Source organism: Euprymna scolopes, chromosome 30 (genome assembly GCF_053919585.1).
Source record: "Euprymna scolopes isolate OS-2025 chromosome 30, ASM5391958v1, whole genome shotgun sequence".
NCBI classification, from domain to species: domain Eukaryota; kingdom Metazoa; phylum Mollusca; class Cephalopoda; order Sepiida; family Sepiolidae; genus Euprymna; species Euprymna scolopes.
In genome coordinates, this window is record NC_136511.1 from 77,105,635 (window position 1) to 77,125,175 (window position 19,541).

The following is a 19,541-nucleotide window of genomic DNA, read 5'->3' on the forward strand; positions in this document are numbered from 1 at the left end:
TCTCATTAACTCTTATCCGCTAGTGGCTTTTGGCCATGCTAAGTGATAATTCATTAGTACAAGAATATTTATAGTATACAGTCAAACCAAGAAGGTACAAAAAAAAAAATATGAGAAATGCTGAGACTACCTAGACATATATATCAATTAAAATGTCAAAATAATGTTTGATAACAAAAAAAAAAAAAAAAAAAAATGTTTCCTGGCTCAGTATCGAATACTTTTAAACAAAGTTTTGGGGGTCAGATGTTAAAAAAAAAAAAAATCATATTTCTAGGATTCTGAGAATTTTGACTTCCAACTCCTGGTATTCTGAAATATCCGACTCTTGACTACTTATTCAAAGGCTTCCAGTATTCAGGGTTTTACTAAAAATGTGCGACCAAAGTTATGCCCAATCAATGTACGACTGACTTCTGCTGTTTGTCATATAGAAACGTGTAAAGTTACTTGAATCAGCAGGAGCCGGTTAATTTTTTGGCAAAAATATATTTTTAGATTCATATAAAAAGTATTTACAAAAAATAAATTATTTTTTTAAATATTCTCTTTTCTAGTTGCGTTGACTAATTAAACCGTTGACTGAAAATTATTTTTTTCAATACAATGTGCCAAATAATTACCTCCGTCTTTTAGGATTTAATTAGGCATACATAAAATCATGTTTAATTTTTAGTCGTGCATAATTAGTAAAATCAAGGCACAGCTAATCTAAAAAAATAAACTTGTTTATTTTTTTACAAAGATTTTTAACGAAAAAAAAAAAAAAAGTGGTACACAAAATTGGAAAAAAATTGTTCCAGTTTTTAAGTTCATTATGTAAATAAATATTTATGTCTGCCTTAAGAGAGAATATTTTAAAAATTAATTAAATTTTTGTAAATACTTTTTATATGAATCTAAAAATATATTTGCAAAAAAAAAAAAAATAACCTCTCAACTGAAATTTGTGAGTAAATTTATTTTATTGTTTATTTTAATAATACTACAACAGATTTTTATTTCGTGCTGATAAACTCAGTAGTTTGTTCATGTCGAAGTTGCTTTAATAGCAAACCAGCATCAAGAGCAAATAATCATACATAATTTAGTCGTACAATTTTAGTAAACCACTTAATTTTCAGCTCCTACTGATTCAAGCAATTTTACACATTTCCATATGACAAACAGCAGGAGCAGTCAGTCATTAGGCTTAATTTAGTTGTACACTTTTTAGTAAAACCCTGTGTGAACCCTTCTGACCCATATTTAAATGATGAGTATTAAAATCTACATAGTAAATAATTTAGATGTTCGTATTATTTCAACTGAATAAGTTGTGCTGATTTGCTATCAAGAAATATTTTTATGCCTCATGTTGGTAGGTTCTCTGATGGAAACCGACCATCTTGAACGTTTGCAGGGAAAGCTCATAAATTTGAAGAAGTTTTTTTGTTTTTTTTAAACTATGGCAATTGATTCAGAAGCATGACAGTTGGTTAGAACCTATGCTTGAAGTCCTGCTTACCATTTCGTTTGACTCCCTTAGTTTTTTTGTTTTTTTTTGTTTCTTTTTTAGTTTTTTTTTTTTTTAAATTTTACAAACCACTTTCAACAGTGATTATAACTGCCTCCTTCTTTAAGTCATAGTCATAAAACTGTTAGCAATAGACAGGCACTACTAAGTTAATTTATAATATAAATCTCACCTGTCTGTTTAAATGTATGTATGTATGTTTGTATATTTGCCTAAAACTTTCGATAGAGGTGACGGATTTTCACGAGATCGGTATCATTTTGAAGCTCGACATCTCAGACAACAAATATTAAAAAAAAATTGGCCAAAAATAGTAATTCCTACAACTGGGCAGGAGGGGGTCTATTTTTTGCAAGCCATTTTTGCAAGTCATCGTATCAGTTGGACTGATTTTGCCTAATTTTAACATTCTGAACTTCCGGTCGTGTCATGGAGTAGGGGTAAGACGTCAGGTTTTCTTTTACTTTCTTTTCCGCCTTTGTATCACGGGTTCAAGCTTGTCTGTCTACTACCACTTTTTTTTTTTTTTTTTTCCTCAACACACCTCCAAACACCCGTGCAATGCCAGGCACCCAGGCTAGTTAATAAATACTTAAAACTTAGGAATATCACGATAGTTATACAATATGAAAATAACTGGTAATTTTTCATCATCTCTGTTGGACCCATCTCGAGGCGTTTGTGCTTTTGATCGACCTTTGCACTTCACAACATGGGGAAACTTTGTGTAATGTCTGGGAACAGTGTAACAAATTTTTTTTTTATTTGCATTATATCCTTTTACTTTCTATGTGAGTTATGTGTTGGATGAAGCTCTGTTGGGATAAACAGATGCATAGAGTACGGAATTGGAAGGAGAGTTGCAGATTTGGAATGACTCCAAACACTGGCACATTGAAACCGTAATGATGTGGCCAATGTTTAACCCACGTTTAATGTGTCTTTTCCACATCATTAAATGAAGAAGAACTGACTATGATAAAAAAGAAAAGTGTACTTAAGCAAGTCAAACCGATGCTCTTTTTTTTTTTTCTTAATATGGAAGTCACTGCTTATCAAGGCCCAATGACTACTCGAGGATAAAGGTTATTAAATGTCAGGTGGTTAATGAGACCGTAATGATTGGTAATGGTGGAAATTCGGTAGAATTTGATTATTTAAGAGAACGGCTTGACAAGAACTCGTTCACATTGGACTTGAAAATGACCATGTTGTAATTAGCTGGAAAGCAGTCCCACGATATAGTTCCACATGTGGACAGTTCTAGGAAAGAAACTTAGTTCATAGAATTTGCATTTAGTTTTTGGCACAGATAGATAGTAGGAAAAATTATTGACAGCTGTTGTAGTTAGACAAATGTTTGCTGTGAATGTTTTGTGGTGGGGAAGAAGGACGAGAGATTGAAAATCCTAGCAAGGAAACATTTATTGAATGAAAGGGAAAACTGATCGGGAGAGATTGTAGAGAAGAGGAAGGTGATAGAAGGAAACCAACATACATAAAATAAACCAATACCACTGACTTTCTTAGGATTTATCTGTTTTCTCATTTCACTTTAATTAGAATGCTTAAAGCAATAGTAATTCCAGTGTAGTCGCCATACTGGTTGGTTAATTGCTCTAGAAGCTATTTTAAGCTACATTATCGTCTTAATATATTCCTCTGTATTTTGATACTGCCTCATCAGAATAATGACATGTTAAGTTAACCATCTCTTGTGTGCCAGAATTGGCAGATTCTATGTTTTTTTTTTTTTTTTTTTTTTTTTTTTTTTTTTTTACAGCCTGAATCCAAGCTTATATCTGTTTAATCATTTCCCCATAAATGCTAGGATTCTTGATCCGTTTGAACTGATAATGATTCATATTCCAGTTTAAGTACAGAAACATTAAAAAAAATATATATGCCAGCATTAATCTGGATAAACAAGACAGAAAAAGAAATTCCATCTTTCTGCAAGCCAATTTCTTTGAGGATGCATGTCCTTGACAATCAGACAGACAATGACCTTGCTTCTGTCGGGCTGAGATATAGTTCTTCTGTTTAATCCTAGGATGTTTATCTTCCCAGGCTTTATCTTTTTTTGAGAAGGGATTAGTTTATTGTTAACTACCTTAGGTGCCACTATCAAGGAATGCAAACGGGGCTGTTCAGGCATGTTTTGTAGGCCAGAGTGCACTTCTAGAGCAGTGGCTTTTCAAAACCTCATCTGACCTTCTGTCTAATTTCCTAAAGAGGAGGTAAATAAACTGGTTTATATATATAACTAGCCTGGGGTGCCCGGCGTTGCCCGGGTGTTTGGAGGTGTGTTGAGCAAAAACAAAAAAAGAAAAAGAAAAGTTGTAGTAGGCATGTAGGCTCGAACCCGTGATACAAAGGCGTAAAAGGAAGTGGAGGTGTGTGTAAGGGTGTTGGTTGAGCCAAAAAAAAAAAAGAAAAAAAAAAGGAAAATTGCAAGCACAAAAAAAAAAAAAAAAGTGGTAGTAGGCAAGCAGGCTCGAACCCGTACTGCAAAGGAGGAGAAGAAAGTGAAAAACAAAAGTGACGAGTTAGCTGTTGCACCAAACCGAAAGTGACGCAGAGTTAAATTAAGGCTAGACAATTAAAGAGGCAATGACTTTCGAAAATATTGGCGAAAAAAGCGACCCTCTCCTGTAAAAAAGTGTCCAGTTGAAGGTGAAAGAATTAATGTTTTTGGCCAATTTTTCGATATTTCTCGTTCAAAGGGTCGAGCTTCAAAATGATACCAATCTCATGAAAATCCGTCGCCTCTATCGAAAGTTTTTGTGATACATACATACATACATACACACATACATACATATATATACATTTAAACAGACAGGTGAGATTTATATTATAGAAGGAACAAACTAACAAAATAAAATATGAGTACAATATTTGAAAATATATTTTTAAGGTAATCAAATGTATGACTTTGTTCTATTTCAGAGACAAAAATGTTGTTGGAAATTCAAAGGGGGGAGCATAGCGTTGTGAAAGAGTAAATATTGGTATTTTATTTTCTTAATTTCATTGATCTAGAAGTCTAACAATAAAGATGAAACATTAATAAACACATAATTTGGTTTTTTTTTTTTTATCTCTATCTTGTAGAAATACTATTTCCATTATTCTCATCATTAGGTTTTTTAGCTCGAATTATCTGAAGAGATGGACAGGGTTTTTTTTTGTTGTTTTATTGTCCTGTCTAATGAAACAATTTATAATGATTTGAGTAAAAAAAAACAAAAAAACCCCGAGGTTGAAAGAATAAAAACATTTTTAGCTCTACTTGAGTATTGAGCACTTTTCCCTGTTTTTTACCAAATATACTTCCTAATATATATATATATATATATATATATACATATATATGTATACTAGCAAAAGTACCCGTCGTTGACTGGGTTCAAAAACAGCCTACAGAAAATGGACTCTGATTTATTAAAGTACTAGCGGGGGGTACCCGGCAATGCCCAAGTGTCTTGAGGTAAATCAAAACTCCGGCGGGGGGGGGGGGGGGGGGTTTAAATAATAAAATGTTTTGGTAGGTAAGTATGAGAATCGAACCCGTACCCTTGAGCTGGAAATTAATGTGTGAAAAAAAAAACGTGCGATGTTACCATCGGGCCACCGCGACATACAGCGTAGACGTGTTTGAATTTATTTATGTAACTATAATTATAAAAACAGGCGTGCGTAATAGAAGTTAACTTTGCTGCTTCCATTTGACCTAATTAAGAAGGTCAAATACAAGTCACGCAGCGTAAGCGTCTGTTCCCGGCGCATTGCCGCGAACACGTCTGTTTGAGTTTAGTTTCATTTTATTTATACTAAAAAGCCCAATCAACACGCGAGAAGCCAAAATAACAATAATTTTGTAAAAATCGACGTAAATAAATCTATACGCTACACGCTTTCCTAATTTCTAGATATTATGATATAGGACCTATATACACAGTTTTAAGCGATAGTAACGACCCCAGGAGCACATGCGAAAGAAGCCTTTTGAAGACATACACGAAATGATCACACACATTTTGCCTTTTATAGATATAGATGATAGGTTATGAAAAGGAAGGGTTGTAAAGAGATAGCTTCGAATTCGGGGGTATCAAAACCAAAGCAAAATATGATGAAAGTAAAAATAAAATAGATAAACCCCATAATTTATTATACCATACCTGTTCACACTGAAACACTTATCACAATATTCTGTGGATCTATATAAAAAACCTTGTTAAACTTTGCGACATATTTCCATTCTATGGAGGTCAGGCGCGAACAAACGCCCCATAATTTTATTATACCATATTTCTTCAAACTGAAACATAATTATCAAAGTATACTTACGCAGATAGATATGAAAAGTCTTAAAGTTTGTACCTATTTCCATTCTATGGAGCGAACGCAGACCCACAATTTTATTATACCATCCCTATTTAAGTTAAAACATACTTATCAAAGTATTATTATGTACATCTATATCAAAAACACTTGTAAATGTTATTTCTAAATTTTTTTATTTCCATACTTTGTGGATCAGGCGCGAATGCAGACCCCACAATTTTAATGAACCACCGTTCTGCAGAATCAAACATACCCATTCCTGTGTCTCAATACATCTGTCATTATATGGAATCAGTTTTTTAAAATAGTCACCCATATAGGAGCCTATTCGTGACCAGACACACACACACACAGCTTTATATTATATTATATATATATATATATGAGCGTTATGTCCGAGTTTTGGAGAATAGCTCACGTTACTTTAAAAATTAATAGTCTCTAGCTTAGTTATAAGAATGATAAAGCAAGGTGGTGATTAAAATGAAATATTTAAACAGTTAAATAAAGCATTTGTTTGATATCCTGATGCTTTTAAATCATATCAAACTAATCAAAGTAGATTAATGAAGAAAATTCAAAACTATATTAGTAATGTATAAAAAAAATTTTTTTTTTTAATTTTTGTTCATATTTAAAATATTTTTAACTCTTTATATATTTTTCAATAAACTAAAATATAAAGAGATGAATACATGAAAATGTAAACAGACAAATAGAACATTAATAATAAAGAAAAGGGGTGATTAATGTGTATAATGGATTCATCCGAACCAAATAAATATCGTAGATTTGTCATAGTAAAATAATATCCTTTCTTTTTTGGAGCTAAGGACAAATGACACAGGTAAGAAAAAAATTGTTTTGATAACATCAATAAGTTAGTCTAAATAATCTGGAGCAAAAAACTGGATCCAATATCGGGGACATTTTTTTCATTCTTTTGTTCAAGGGAGGTAGTGTTTGATCAACACTGCTGGGGAGCTATGATTTAATATACTGTTTTCTTTTTTAATCCCCTAAACAATGTTTCATGGTAAACAACTGATGATCCATTAAAACTTATTAGCTTATTGTGAGTCCAGTGATTGCATGAGATTAAATGACTTACTGGCAAAATAAATTTTATAACAAATGACTAAAAATTGAATTAAAATTTTTTTATATAGTTTGTAAGATTAAAAGAGCTTTAATACACACATATATATTGTGTTGGATATGGTGGATTCTGTTTTTGTGATGAGGCTAGATTGAGTATCATTAATCATCAGCTGTGCAACTTTTTTCACCCTTTTGTATAGAAACTTGGTAACTGAGAAAGAAAAAATGTGAAACTCGGCTAGAAATTTGTTTTATCAGGCATTTTTATTCTAAAAAGATTGAAGGTATTCTTTCCATTAGTTTGCTGCCACAGATTCACTAAATTGTGGAACCATCATTACACTGAAATTGTTGCAATCAGAAGCATTGGAGGTCCAGGTCTCACTGCTATGCAAGATATCGGAGTGAGTACGGGCCAAAAAGGCCTATCCCGGAGTCAGGAAAGAAACATAGTGATATGTAGGGTTGGAAGTAGTTTTCCTGAACTTTCCCCAATCAACACAACATCAAGCAGTGATAGCACTAGCATTTAACGTCATTCCGATAGCAAAAGGTAGTTTCAGCATCAAGTGAGATGCCATCCACATCTAAAAGTGCCACTATTCGACCATTTAATGGATAAGCAACACCCAGACATTTGTAAGAATCATAATTCGGGTCAATTACCAACACTTCCTGTGAATCCATAGTTTGTATTGGAGACATTCAATAGAGTTTATGCTGACCCCTCTCTGATCAACAGCTGAAGGAAACCTGCTAGCATCCTACAGGTCTACTATGAGAAATTGCAATACTAATTGATTCCAAAAATTAATTTTCTACAGTTCACACAATGCCAACTCCTAAATGTAAGAGATATTTATGCCATATCTTTTATCTGCATAAAAAGTCAATTTCATATAATCCTTTTTTTTTTTCTTTTGTTTATCACAAAACTAATAAAAGTTTAACATTACGTACTTTGGAAGATGTAAGGTAAGAATATACGTTTTTTTTTTTTATTTATTAAACAAAAACAACAATGATGGAATAGTAGCCACCCAAAACTCACCTTTTTACAGACTGCGCAGATACATATCCCTGAGTGTTGCTGCTGCCCTATTGCCGACGTATTTACCCTCAGTTGTTTGTGGCTTATTCAATTTGTTTGCTGTTTTTGCCGTCTCCTGCTTGAATGGAATCCACAGTTCACTCAGGTTGGTCCTTCTTTCTACTGATCTTTACAGGCGCTTCCTTTTTCTTTATTATCTTATTATAAAGTGCTTTTTTTTATTCTTCTGAGGTAATTCCTTTCTTTTTTTATAATGAACTGCATTTTTCTTTTTTCCTTTCTCTTCTCTCATACAGGTTATTGGTATTATATATATATAAACACGGTCTATATAAAATTTTAAATTCTCTTTGAATTTAAATATTTGAAAGAATTTTATTGCCAATAACAGAGTACATCACTAACAAATAAAAGTTGGTTAGTTAGAAGCAGCGTTTGATTGATTAGCCTAAATGCTATTTTGTTCTCACTTTAAAAATCCAACTCCTTTGACTGATTAGAGCATAAGGTGTTGACATGAGTTTTCAATTTCGGCCAGTCATGGTAGCTATTTTACAATGTGTCAGTATCGTCTGACCTTCTTCATATTATTTTTTGGTCTACCCTATTTCTAGAACTCTTTTATTTTTAGAAACGGGTATTCAATTTTTTTTTTCTTTTTTGTAAGACCGAAAGGTATAACTTCCTGTTCAAAATAATACAAATTATAATTATTTTTATAATTTACTAGCAGTATTTATTCAGTGTTGCTCAAGTACAACCCCCTCAGTTCTTTCAATTTTAAAATATATACTATTATTATATATAAAAAAAGAAAAATTTCTAATTGGCATTAATTAAACTCCATGAAACACTTTTACACTTTCAGAACATCAGCAATTTACATTCCAAAACCAAAAAATATAAATATATATATATATATTCTTTCGATTTGGAATGTAAACTACTACAAAAATGGAATGTAAACTAACACAAAAATATTTTTATACTATTTATAATAGCATAGAAATACTTTTGTGAAAAGAGCGTTATCATCCGTATGATAATATACATTGTTTAGATATAGAAAAAAAAAATTATACTGGAGATAGCATAAAAAATATGGGTTCATAATTTATTTTAGCTGACATGTGTGCTACGTTGTATCACTGCTGACAGTCAACTCTACTATAGTAGACAATTATATTACTAACTTAGCTACCATTGTAAATGTTATAGTCCCAAGTAATAAACTAATATCAGATATTGGGGAGGGGGGGATATGACAAATCAAATGATTAGTCATACGGCACAATTACGTTGACACACCGGTTCTCGCCAGATCACTAAAGTTAAGCAACGTTGAGCCTGGCCAGTACCAGATGGGTGACCATTTGGGAAGGTGAGGTGCTGTATGTACCACGAGGTAAAATACCAGGTTGAGAAACTGGCACAGTTCATCCTCCTCTCAAGGTTAGATGGGACTCTCTTAAGCTGTGGCAGTGATCACGTCAGAATAAAAAATACCCTTGAAAGCCCTGGTGAAGCATCAAGTATTCAGCTACCAACAAGATTCAAATTACACTACAAATTCGTGTAGTGAGTTCAATCTCTGCTGCGGCTGTGCTATTTGGGGGGGGGGGCACACTGACAAATTAGCTTTCACTTTTTATATAGAAGTTTGTATTTTAAAAATAACTTTTGGGGGCTTGTACATTATAATTTGATTTCAAATAAATACATTTTAGGTAAAAAAAAAAAAAAAAAACCCCAAAAAACACTTACATACTTACATGTCATGTCAAAATTATTTTTTAAAAATAATCAGAAAATTACAAAAAGAGTAGAAAAATAATTACAAATAAAATTTATCGAATTTGTTAATGTTCTGATATTGCGACAAATTCTGTATGACAAACGAAGTTATCTCCTTTGCTTTCAATTAAAATCCGCCATTTCAAAATGGTGGCTTGTTAAAACTGTTTTTTTTTACAAAAAAGTTTTAGCAGATTTTCTTCTTTATAATTTTTCAGAATTTTTGGAATTTTTTTTACTAATTTTGACATGACATGTAAGTACATAATACATGCAACTTGTGAATTTCGTAATCCCGTGAAACCGTTTAAACCCGAATAGGGCTAGTGCCATTTCACACAGTGCCACTTGGATGTAAGGGCTACTATTTGGAGTATATCTACAAGAGACCGGGAAGGAATTCCAAAGTCTAGTAGTTCGAGGGAAGAAACAATTAGAGTAGATGGCTTTCCAACATCTAGGCATTTCAACAATGAAGGGGTGTGATTTTGCTGCTTTCCAACTTTAAAAATAAACTTTTTCTTTACTTTTTACTTTTCACATTCCTTAAGCACTTAGTTTCTTCAACATAAATATCTGGATTTTAGCATATGATAAGCTATCCATATCTTCAGCCTTGACCTGTATTTTAAGCTGCAAAATGAATAGACTTGAGGCGATCATGGATATATTGTGTGTACATGGTGAGGAGGGGAGGCATGCATTTTAGTAAACAACTGTTACTTATCCTTTTTCTTACATATGTGCATCATATGCAAGACACATTCCAGTTTTTTTTATTTATTTATTTATTTATTTATTTTTTTTTTTTTTGGAGGCAACCCAGACATTTGGAGATCGGATTTCAAATGATTACGAAAGATAAGTCTTCAGAACCAATTCCTTTTGGATTATCTTAGGAATTCAGGGTTTTTTATTTTTTTTTTTTTATGCTAAACAAACTGTAAAGATTATTGATGTCTAATTCTTTTTAGCAATTACAAATTGTGCCAAGAGGACATTAATGATTCATGCCATTGACCGTTTTAAAATGTCAGTTACTGTTGCACAAATGAATAGACATAAGTTCATTAGTAAAACAATAGCACTTCTTCCAATTAACTGCCTGAAAACACTTTCAAATGACAAACTTTTAGTTTTCTGGAATTTCTTTAAATAATTACACTTTAGTGTCAAATCTGGTGCTTCTTAATTATAATAGTGAAATTTGAAAATCAAAATATTAAATTTCAAGTAAAACCAATTAATTGTCATGTTCACATATCCAAAAATTATGAAAAACGGTAAGGTAGAAAATTAATTATTAATGAAAAGTTCTTGAAGACCATTAGTGAAAATCGAGTTTTCCTTAAAAGAAACTGAAAAATTAAAATTGTAACAATGAAGGTAATTTTTTTCTAAAAACTTAAAAAATCTTAGGCTCATTTAGTAAAACTCATTTTTCGCTAATTGTCTTTAAAAACGGTTTTCATTAATAATTAATTTTATCTTTTTCATAAATTTTGGATATGAGCATTACTGCGACATGACAATTAAATAGATATCAGTGGTTATACTTGAAATTCAATATTTCGGTTTTCGAATTTTGCTCTTATAACTAAGAAGCTTCTAAAATCCTGCTTGTGAGACATCAGCCTGGGTTCTTAGTAATGAATGACTAGTACTCGTTTCACATGAAAGTGACTCAAGTTTCAAATCCTGAGTTCGCATATGTTCTACTCTGAGCCCAAAGGAGGATGAAACTTGAGTCTCTGACTTTCAGTCTGGCTTTCATGGTTTGTGTGAGCTGCAGTGTTGTCTGATTATGGAAATAATTATATATCATCTTGCATAGAAATCTAATATATATATATATATATATATATATATATATAAATATAATTTTTATTTTTTATTTTTATTTTTTTTTTTTTACTATAATAAAAAACTACAGACACTAGTGTTTCATCCTTTCGGAAATCTTCTGTTACGATTAACACCAGTCGACAGATTCAAGCTCGGCAACACAAGCCGTCCCTGGCTCGTAGCAAAGACCGCATCCAATCGGCTACCATTAACCGCTTGAAATAACATTGAATTTAAACATTTTAATTTTAAATGTTCTTTATGTCAGTCAGACAGTGATCTAATCGTTATATGATGATCTATGCATAAGAGCTAAATTGACAGACTTAATTCAACTGAAAGTGCTCAACGATAAGAAACAAGTTTCTTAAAGGGGCTGTCATAATACCTATAGACATTAGTGTTTCATCCTTTCGGGAATCTTCAGCGCAAGGTCTCCCTAATATATATATAAACGGCATAATCACATTGGCACACTGGTTCTTGCCAGATCACTAAAGTTAAGCAATATTGAGCCTGGCTAGTACCAGATGGGTGACCATTTGGGAATTCTAGGTGCTGTATGTGCTTTCTGCTTATCTCGGCGTTGTTTCCAGTCGTCCTGAACCTCCACTTGCCACTGGTATTCAACAATGTTGACTCAGGAGAAGTGTGGTTGGAAATTGCGCACCTCTTGCCACAAAAATTTCATGCGCAGGCACCCTTATAGTGGGTATCCATAGTCTGTCAAGACTGAAGGAAGCCTTTATTTACTTAGCCAAACATTATTGATTACATATGTGCATACATGTTTCTGCTGCAATTCTTTCAGAAAAGCAGTGTCATCAGGCCAGATCTTTACAATAAAACCAGATTTTAAATAGTCATTCTTTTATACAATGTCTGTTATTTGAAATTAAATTAAGATAAAGAAAGAATGAAAGAAAGACAGAAGGGGTAGATTAAAAGAGAGGGTAGAGAAAAGGGGTTCAGAGTTTGATGGAGTGGGAAAGGGGGCTTTAAACTTGAGACATATACTTTCTTATATAAAATTCTAACAACTTTCCCTTTTTATTATTTGCAGCAAGAGTTTTATATATGTTGGCAGTGTGAATTTTGGACTCTGTCTGAAATCAAGCATCAGTTTGCCTACCTACCCAAACTTTTGACCTCAATCTATTTACAATGCACCCTGCCCTTATTATACATATGACTGTACCTCTTATGAACCCCTCTTTATTTCATAATCTCTTTCTCTCTCTCTCTCTCTCTCTCTCTCTATATATATATATATATATATATATATATATATATGTCTAAAGAAGATTTGAATAAAAAAAATGCAAAAATAAAAAAATAAAGAATGCAGTTTAAATTCCCGGAAGGAAAAAAAAAAAAAGTAACCTATCCTTTAACCTATCGCAGACTGTGCTAAGTCTGCGATAGGTTAAAGTTACTTTTTTTTTTACATAATCCGACTTCTAAAAAGTTTATAATGACAAAGGAGAATTCATTTATATAAGGATGGGGAAAAAAAGGTATTAACTAAAGTTGTTAAATAGAAACAGACTTAACACACACACACACATATATATATAATGCCACCTAAGCAAATACCACATTTATTCTAGAACTTTTATTTTAAGTGTTAAAGTAAGTTTGGCCCATATTAGCTTCATTAGGAGAGGACTTAGAGATTTAAGACCACTTCCATTGTCTTCCCTGGAAAATTTTACATATAAATATACCTTAGTTTTTTTATGTAGGTTCTTTAACCTTTCTTTCTATATAGAGCACACCAAAATATTTTGATGTTCAAACGGGAGGTTGTTTCCATATTATGCACTGTAAAAAAAACTTGAAATACTCCATAGAAACTGATATTTGAGAACTGTTTGTTAATTGATGGCTAATCTCTATAGTTAGGATGCCATTCTTTTTATGGGAAAAAGAATGGCTAGCAACTTTGTAGTTTAACTTAGTTATTGCTAAATTACTCTGATCAATTTATATTTTTTGTTTAGGAAATCTTTTCTTTTCTATCCACAATGTTTATTGGCGTTGTGCTCTTATTTTCTTTTAACTCTGATGTCTCGGTTAGAATACTAAATATATAAAATTTATCAATAAAGATATTTTTAAATATTGGGTTAGAATACTAAATATATAAAATTTATCAATAAAGATATTTTTAAATATTGGGTTAGAATACTAAATATATAAAATTTATCAATAAAGATATTTTTAAATATTGGGTTAGAATACTAAATATATAAAATTTATCAATAAAGATATTTTTAAATATTGGGTTAGAATACTAAATATATAAAATTTATCAATAAAGATATTTTTAAATATTGGGTTAGAATACTAAATATATAAAATTTATCAATAAAGATATTTTTAAATATTGGGTTAGAATACTAAATATATAAAATTTATCAATAAAGATATTTTTAAATATTGGGTTAGAATACTAAATATATAAAATTTATCAATAAAGATATTTTTAAATATTGGGTTAGAATACTAAATATATAAAATTTATCAATAAAGATATTTTTAAATATTGGGTTAGAATACTAAATATATAAAATTTATCAATAAAGATATTTTTAAATATTGGGTTAGAATACTAAATATATAAAATTTATCAATAAAGATATTTTTAAATATTGGGTTAGAATACTAAATATATAAAATTTATCAATAAAGATATTTTTAAATATTGGGTTAGAATACTAAATATATAAAATTTATCAATAAAGATATTTTTAAATATTGGGTTAGAATACTAAATATATAAAATTTATCAATAAAGATATTTTTAAATATTGGGTTAGAATACTAAATATATAAAATTTATCAATAAAGATATTTTTAAATAAAAATTTTTCTGAAACCAAACAAAAATTGATTTTATTTTACCTTGCATTACTGACTGAGACAAAGAGTATATCGACAACAGAGATGCTGTTTATATATTTGACTTAACTTTTTTTTTTTTTCCAATAAAATAATATTGTCTTTCATACAATACTAGCCTTGGTGCCTGGTGCGGCCCGGGTGTTTGGAGGTGTGAGTTGAGCAACAAAAAAAAGTGGTAGTAGGCAGGCTCAAACCCGTACCGTGAAGGAGAAAAAACCATGGGAAAAAAAGTGACATTTTTGCCGTTGTGTCCATTGCCAAACCGGAGTGGCAAAGGTTTAAATTAAGGCTAGTCAATCGAAAAGAGGGGATGACTTTCGAAAACATAGGTGAAAAAAAAAAAGTGTCCAGTTGAGGGTGAAGGAATTAATGTTTTTAGCCAATTTTTCGGTATTTGTCGTCCAAAGATTCGAGCTTCAAAATGATACTGATCTCGTGAAAATCTGTCACCTTTGTCAAAAGTTTTAGGCTTACATATATACATACATACATTTAAACAGACGGGTGAGATTTATATTATAGATTATCATATACTAGACTTTTTAGCCTAATAAAAATGGACAAAAATTATAGTCTGTTTACTCAAAATGAGTGCTTTATGCCAAATTGATGGTTAAATTGTGGTTAACATTGTGCTAATTTTTTTTTTTTTTTTTTTTTTTTGCATTAATACGAATCCTTATTAACTGCATCGAACGGATACCATACTACATAGTTTGTTGCACCTTATATCAAAGGTCCATACAAAATCCGAGCCAGATTCGACCAGTAGTTTCTGAGAAAAATTGGAACAAACAGACGAAGGAAAATATAATATAGATTGAATTTTTATATAACCTTTTTTATATGTCTTTATATTAACTCGTTCCACTCATACACTGATGATCACACTCTTTGTGATGTTGGAAAGTTTTGCTTTCATTTCTCTTTGTTCATTCTTACCATATGATATTTTCTTAACATTGAGTCACATTGGATTCCACATAACCATGTTTCAGCATCGTTAACAATACTTGCCTTGTGATATTGTCTTTTAAACCTTTTGATCATATTGCTATTGTCAGTTATTGAATTTTAATATAGTCATATCTTCGCTTACCTAATACTCCTCTTGCCTTGTGATATTGTATTCTAGATGTGTTGGTAATGTTGCTGTTGCCACTTACTGGATTTTGTACAATCATATCAACCTGCATTGCCTGCCTTTGTTTTGCCTTGTAATTGTTTGGTGATGTTCTCTTAAAATGTGAGAATATTGGTGTTGTCGCTTCCTGAATTTTGTATAACTGTTGATTGAATGAATACAAACACATTCAGATTCCTCATCGCAAGAATATGATTGGCTGGTGGAAGTCATAAATAAGGATGGGTAGTGTAACCTAACATGGTGCAATGGGGAAAAAGGTGGCTGGTTAATTTTAATGCATGGAAAACCAAGCTGTGGGGGTTTGCCGCTGGAACTGTGATTGTCTAACATTTGTATCAGCTACTGTGGTGAACCATCATATCTGGTCAGTATTCGTTTGAGAAGCAGCAATTTCTCTTGATGGGGCCACCCCAACCGCTTCACCCTGAAACAAGTACTATAACTAGCAGTAATCACCCAACATCATTTCAATTGGGATGTGATGGGGGTCAGAACGATTATGATTAAAATTAACCAGCCACCTTTTTCCCCATTGCAGCATGTTATCAAGATTGGAAGAGAGAAACTCAGAAAGATCTTGATTATTGCTGGCCTTTGAAATGTTTCCATAGATTGTGTAGACATCAAAAGATATGCCAAAAGCCTAAAGCTTAAGAATATTATCAGCTATGACTATGTAGAACTGTTCATTAAGGTGACTTACTAGATTGTATTACTCCAATTGCTATACCACCTTTGAACCATTGGGTTAGTATTTATTATACTAAATAGTATAAGCTGTGAAAGCTGGCCGATAAGAGCAAGCAACCTACAAAAGTTTGAAGTGTTCGATCGCTACTGTTTGCATTGCATCCTTCGTGTTCATTGGTTGCAGTCCATCTCAAATGCCGCTGTTCATTCTTGCTACAACATATCCTCTTAGCAGCAAGTTCTCCTCCCTAAGCATCTTTGCTAGTTCGGTCACGTTCTTTGTCGTCACCTAGATGATTTTATCCACAAATTTATTCAATTTGTATCTTGGAAAAAAACAGTGAAACATGATAGAGTTAATCCTAAGCCCTTACCTGTGTGGGGTTTGCCGCTGGAACTGTGATTGTCTAACATTTGTATCAGCTACTGTGGTGAACCATCATATCTGGTCAGTATTCGTTTGGGAAGCAGCAATTTCTCTTAATGGGGCCACCCCCAACCGCTTCACCATGAATGCAGAAACAAGTACAAGTACTATAACTAGCAGTAATCACCCAACATCATTTCAATTGGGATGTGATGGGGGTCCGAGCGATTATGATGAAAGCAAAGAAGCTTGGTTTTCCATGCATTAAAATTAACCAGCCACCTTTTTCCCCATTGCGCCATGTTATCAAAATCGGAAGAGAGAGACTCAGAAAGATCTTGATCATTGCTGGCCTTTGAAATGTTTCCACAGATTGTGGTGTCATCTGCAGAAATGTCTACAAATGATCTAAGAATATGATTTGGGAGATCAGGGAGAGAGTTGGTCAGAAGGTTTCTTAGAAAAAATATTTCAAATATCGTCATGTTTACAATTTTTGAAAGAAAAGTTAAAAAAAACAAACATTTCCAATATGAGGTCAACTAATAAACAAGCCTGTTCTAAAAAAACAACAAAAAATACATGTTGCAATATTTTGAGCATATCAAGAGGGTATGACCACAAAAAGAAAAAAAAAACAAAAAAACAACATACTGAAGATGGAGTTTAGCTCTGAAATATTTATGTTATAAATTTTAAAGAAGTAAAATATTTGTTTATTTTCCTAATATTACATTGTGATTTGGCTTTCAAGCGCACTTGATGCATATTATTTTTTTTATTCAAATTAGTTAATGTATTTTTTTTGTAGATTTTCATAAAATGTTTTTGCAATACAAATCTTAACTTTCAGAATTAATAATTAATCTTCCTGTAAATATTTAATTTACCTTTTCTGTTTTCTCCTAACTTGGTATATGTGATGGAAATAATATATCCATTGTTTATCATCATTACTATATTATACTATTGTTTTTTGTATGTTTACAGGGATCACTGGGATGGATCTTCCTGGTTTCGTTGGCGGCCAACTTCCATCATGCAGCTTTCAGCGATAGAACACAAAATTTTCCAATGTAAGGTTTGTTTCGGTGTTTGTTCAGAATTTCCCCTATATTACATATTATTAATTCCTAACTGTGCATCAAACGGATACCATACTACATAGTTTGTTGCACCTTATATCAAAGGTCCATACAAAATTCCAGCCAGATTGGACCAGTAGTTTGAGAAAAATTGGAACAGACAGACAAACAAAGAGAAATATAATATAGATTTAATTTTTATATAACCTTTTTTATACATCTTTATATTAACTCACTCTATCCATATACTGATGATAACGCTCTTCATGATGTTGAAAAGTTTTGCTTACATTTCTCTTTGCTTAAGATTTGTTTTGGTGCTTGTCCAGAATTTCCCCTAAAAAAAGAAATATCTGTATGATGTACGTACCCTTGACAGAAAGAAAATATTGTCCACCAAAAATCGTGTGAATTGATTTAGTAGTTTTATTTTTTTTCAATAAGAAAACAAAATTTTGTGAGTGACTCTGCAAACAATGGTGATAGTGCAACGTCATATTGAAAACTGACTGAAAGCAAGAGAGAACTCTAAATAATTAAAATTTAGAGATTTTAGAAAAACGTTTTTTTTTAACATGGGAACATTGGAAAAACTCAAATCCATTTAAAAATAATTTTCTTTTATAAAAATAAAACTAATTACTTGGAGATTTTTGGTGTACGATATTTTTTTTTTCGTTGTATATATTTGCATTCATTTTCAGTGTTCTTGTTAAGTCAGATTGAACTTTTCCGAATTAAGGGATACAAAAAAAATTCTGATGATATTGTTTCATAAACATTTCAGATTATTGTTGTATTTTTGTTTTATTTATTAAATATTTTAAAATTGATTTTCTTATACCAAATATCTAATTTTCTCTTTTTTAATCCCTTTTTCTTCTAGGTATAAAAAGCAGGCTAGAATCTATGTTTGTTCCAATCCGTAGCAATGAGTGCCAGATTCGAACAATCATAGTAAACCGGAATGAGACACAAGTCCCACTTGTGTTGGTTCATGGCATGGGTGGAGGAGTCGGCCTTTGGACTCTTAACATTGACTCTTTGGCAAGCAAACGGACAGTCTATGCATTTGACGTTCTTGGTTTTGGCCGAAGCTCTCGGCCAACGTTTAGCAGTAATGCCAGTGAGGCTGAGAACCAGTTTGTCAATGCCATTGAAGAATGGCGCCAACAGATGCAACTCGACAAGTTTATTCTCCTCGGTCACAGTCTTGGATCTTACCTAGCTACTTCCTACGCTATCCAACATCCAGACAGAGTGCACCACTTGATTGCTGTAGAACCATGGGGATTTCCTGAGAAGCCCGTCCAAGCAACAAACCAACCTAAATTATCCTATTGGGCACGTGCAATCATTACAATGGCCAGACCATTCAATCCTCTTGCTGTTGTCCGTGCTGCAGGTCCATGGGGTAAGGTTTTGTCTTTCGATATTCCTACGTGTTTATTATGCACACATTATGTTTCATCATTAAATTAAACAGAACGTTTTTTTTTTTTTTTAAGAGCAATTTTTAGTCCTTGTCCAGATTTCCACTATTGTATTAAAAAAATTCTGTAAAATGAAAGTAGTTTTATTCTTTATAAACAAAATCATTTTTAAGTGTATCTTAGTTTTTCCAATGCTTTCCCCTACCCCATATTATGAATGGCTTTTTTAAAAATCTCACAAGTTTTAAGTAT

The 19,541-nt window shown here is 32.0% G+C and overlaps 1 protein-coding gene across 5 annotated transcripts in view; it reads left to right on the forward strand.

Moving 5' to 3' along the window:
• The window catches only part of LOC145254848 ((Lyso)-N-acylphosphatidylethanolamine lipase-like), a 100,050-nt gene that overhangs the window by 64,314 nt on the left and 16,195 nt on the right, over positions 1–19,541 (forward strand). For 3 of the 5 annotated variants that reach the window (XM_080113696.1, XM_080113693.1, XM_080113694.1), the window contains exons 2-3: positions 17,762–17,847; positions 18,743–19,270. In XM_080113696.1, the coding sequence (XP_079969822.1) occupies positions 17,811–17,847; positions 18,743–19,270 (565 nt within the window). In that variant the 5' untranslated portion in view covers positions 17,762–17,810. Of the gene's footprint in view, positions 1–8,031; positions 8,167–17,761; positions 17,848–18,742; positions 19,271–19,541 lie in introns of all 5 variants that reach the window. The other 2 variants (XM_080113691.1, XM_080113692.1) reach the window with 1 other exon arrangement.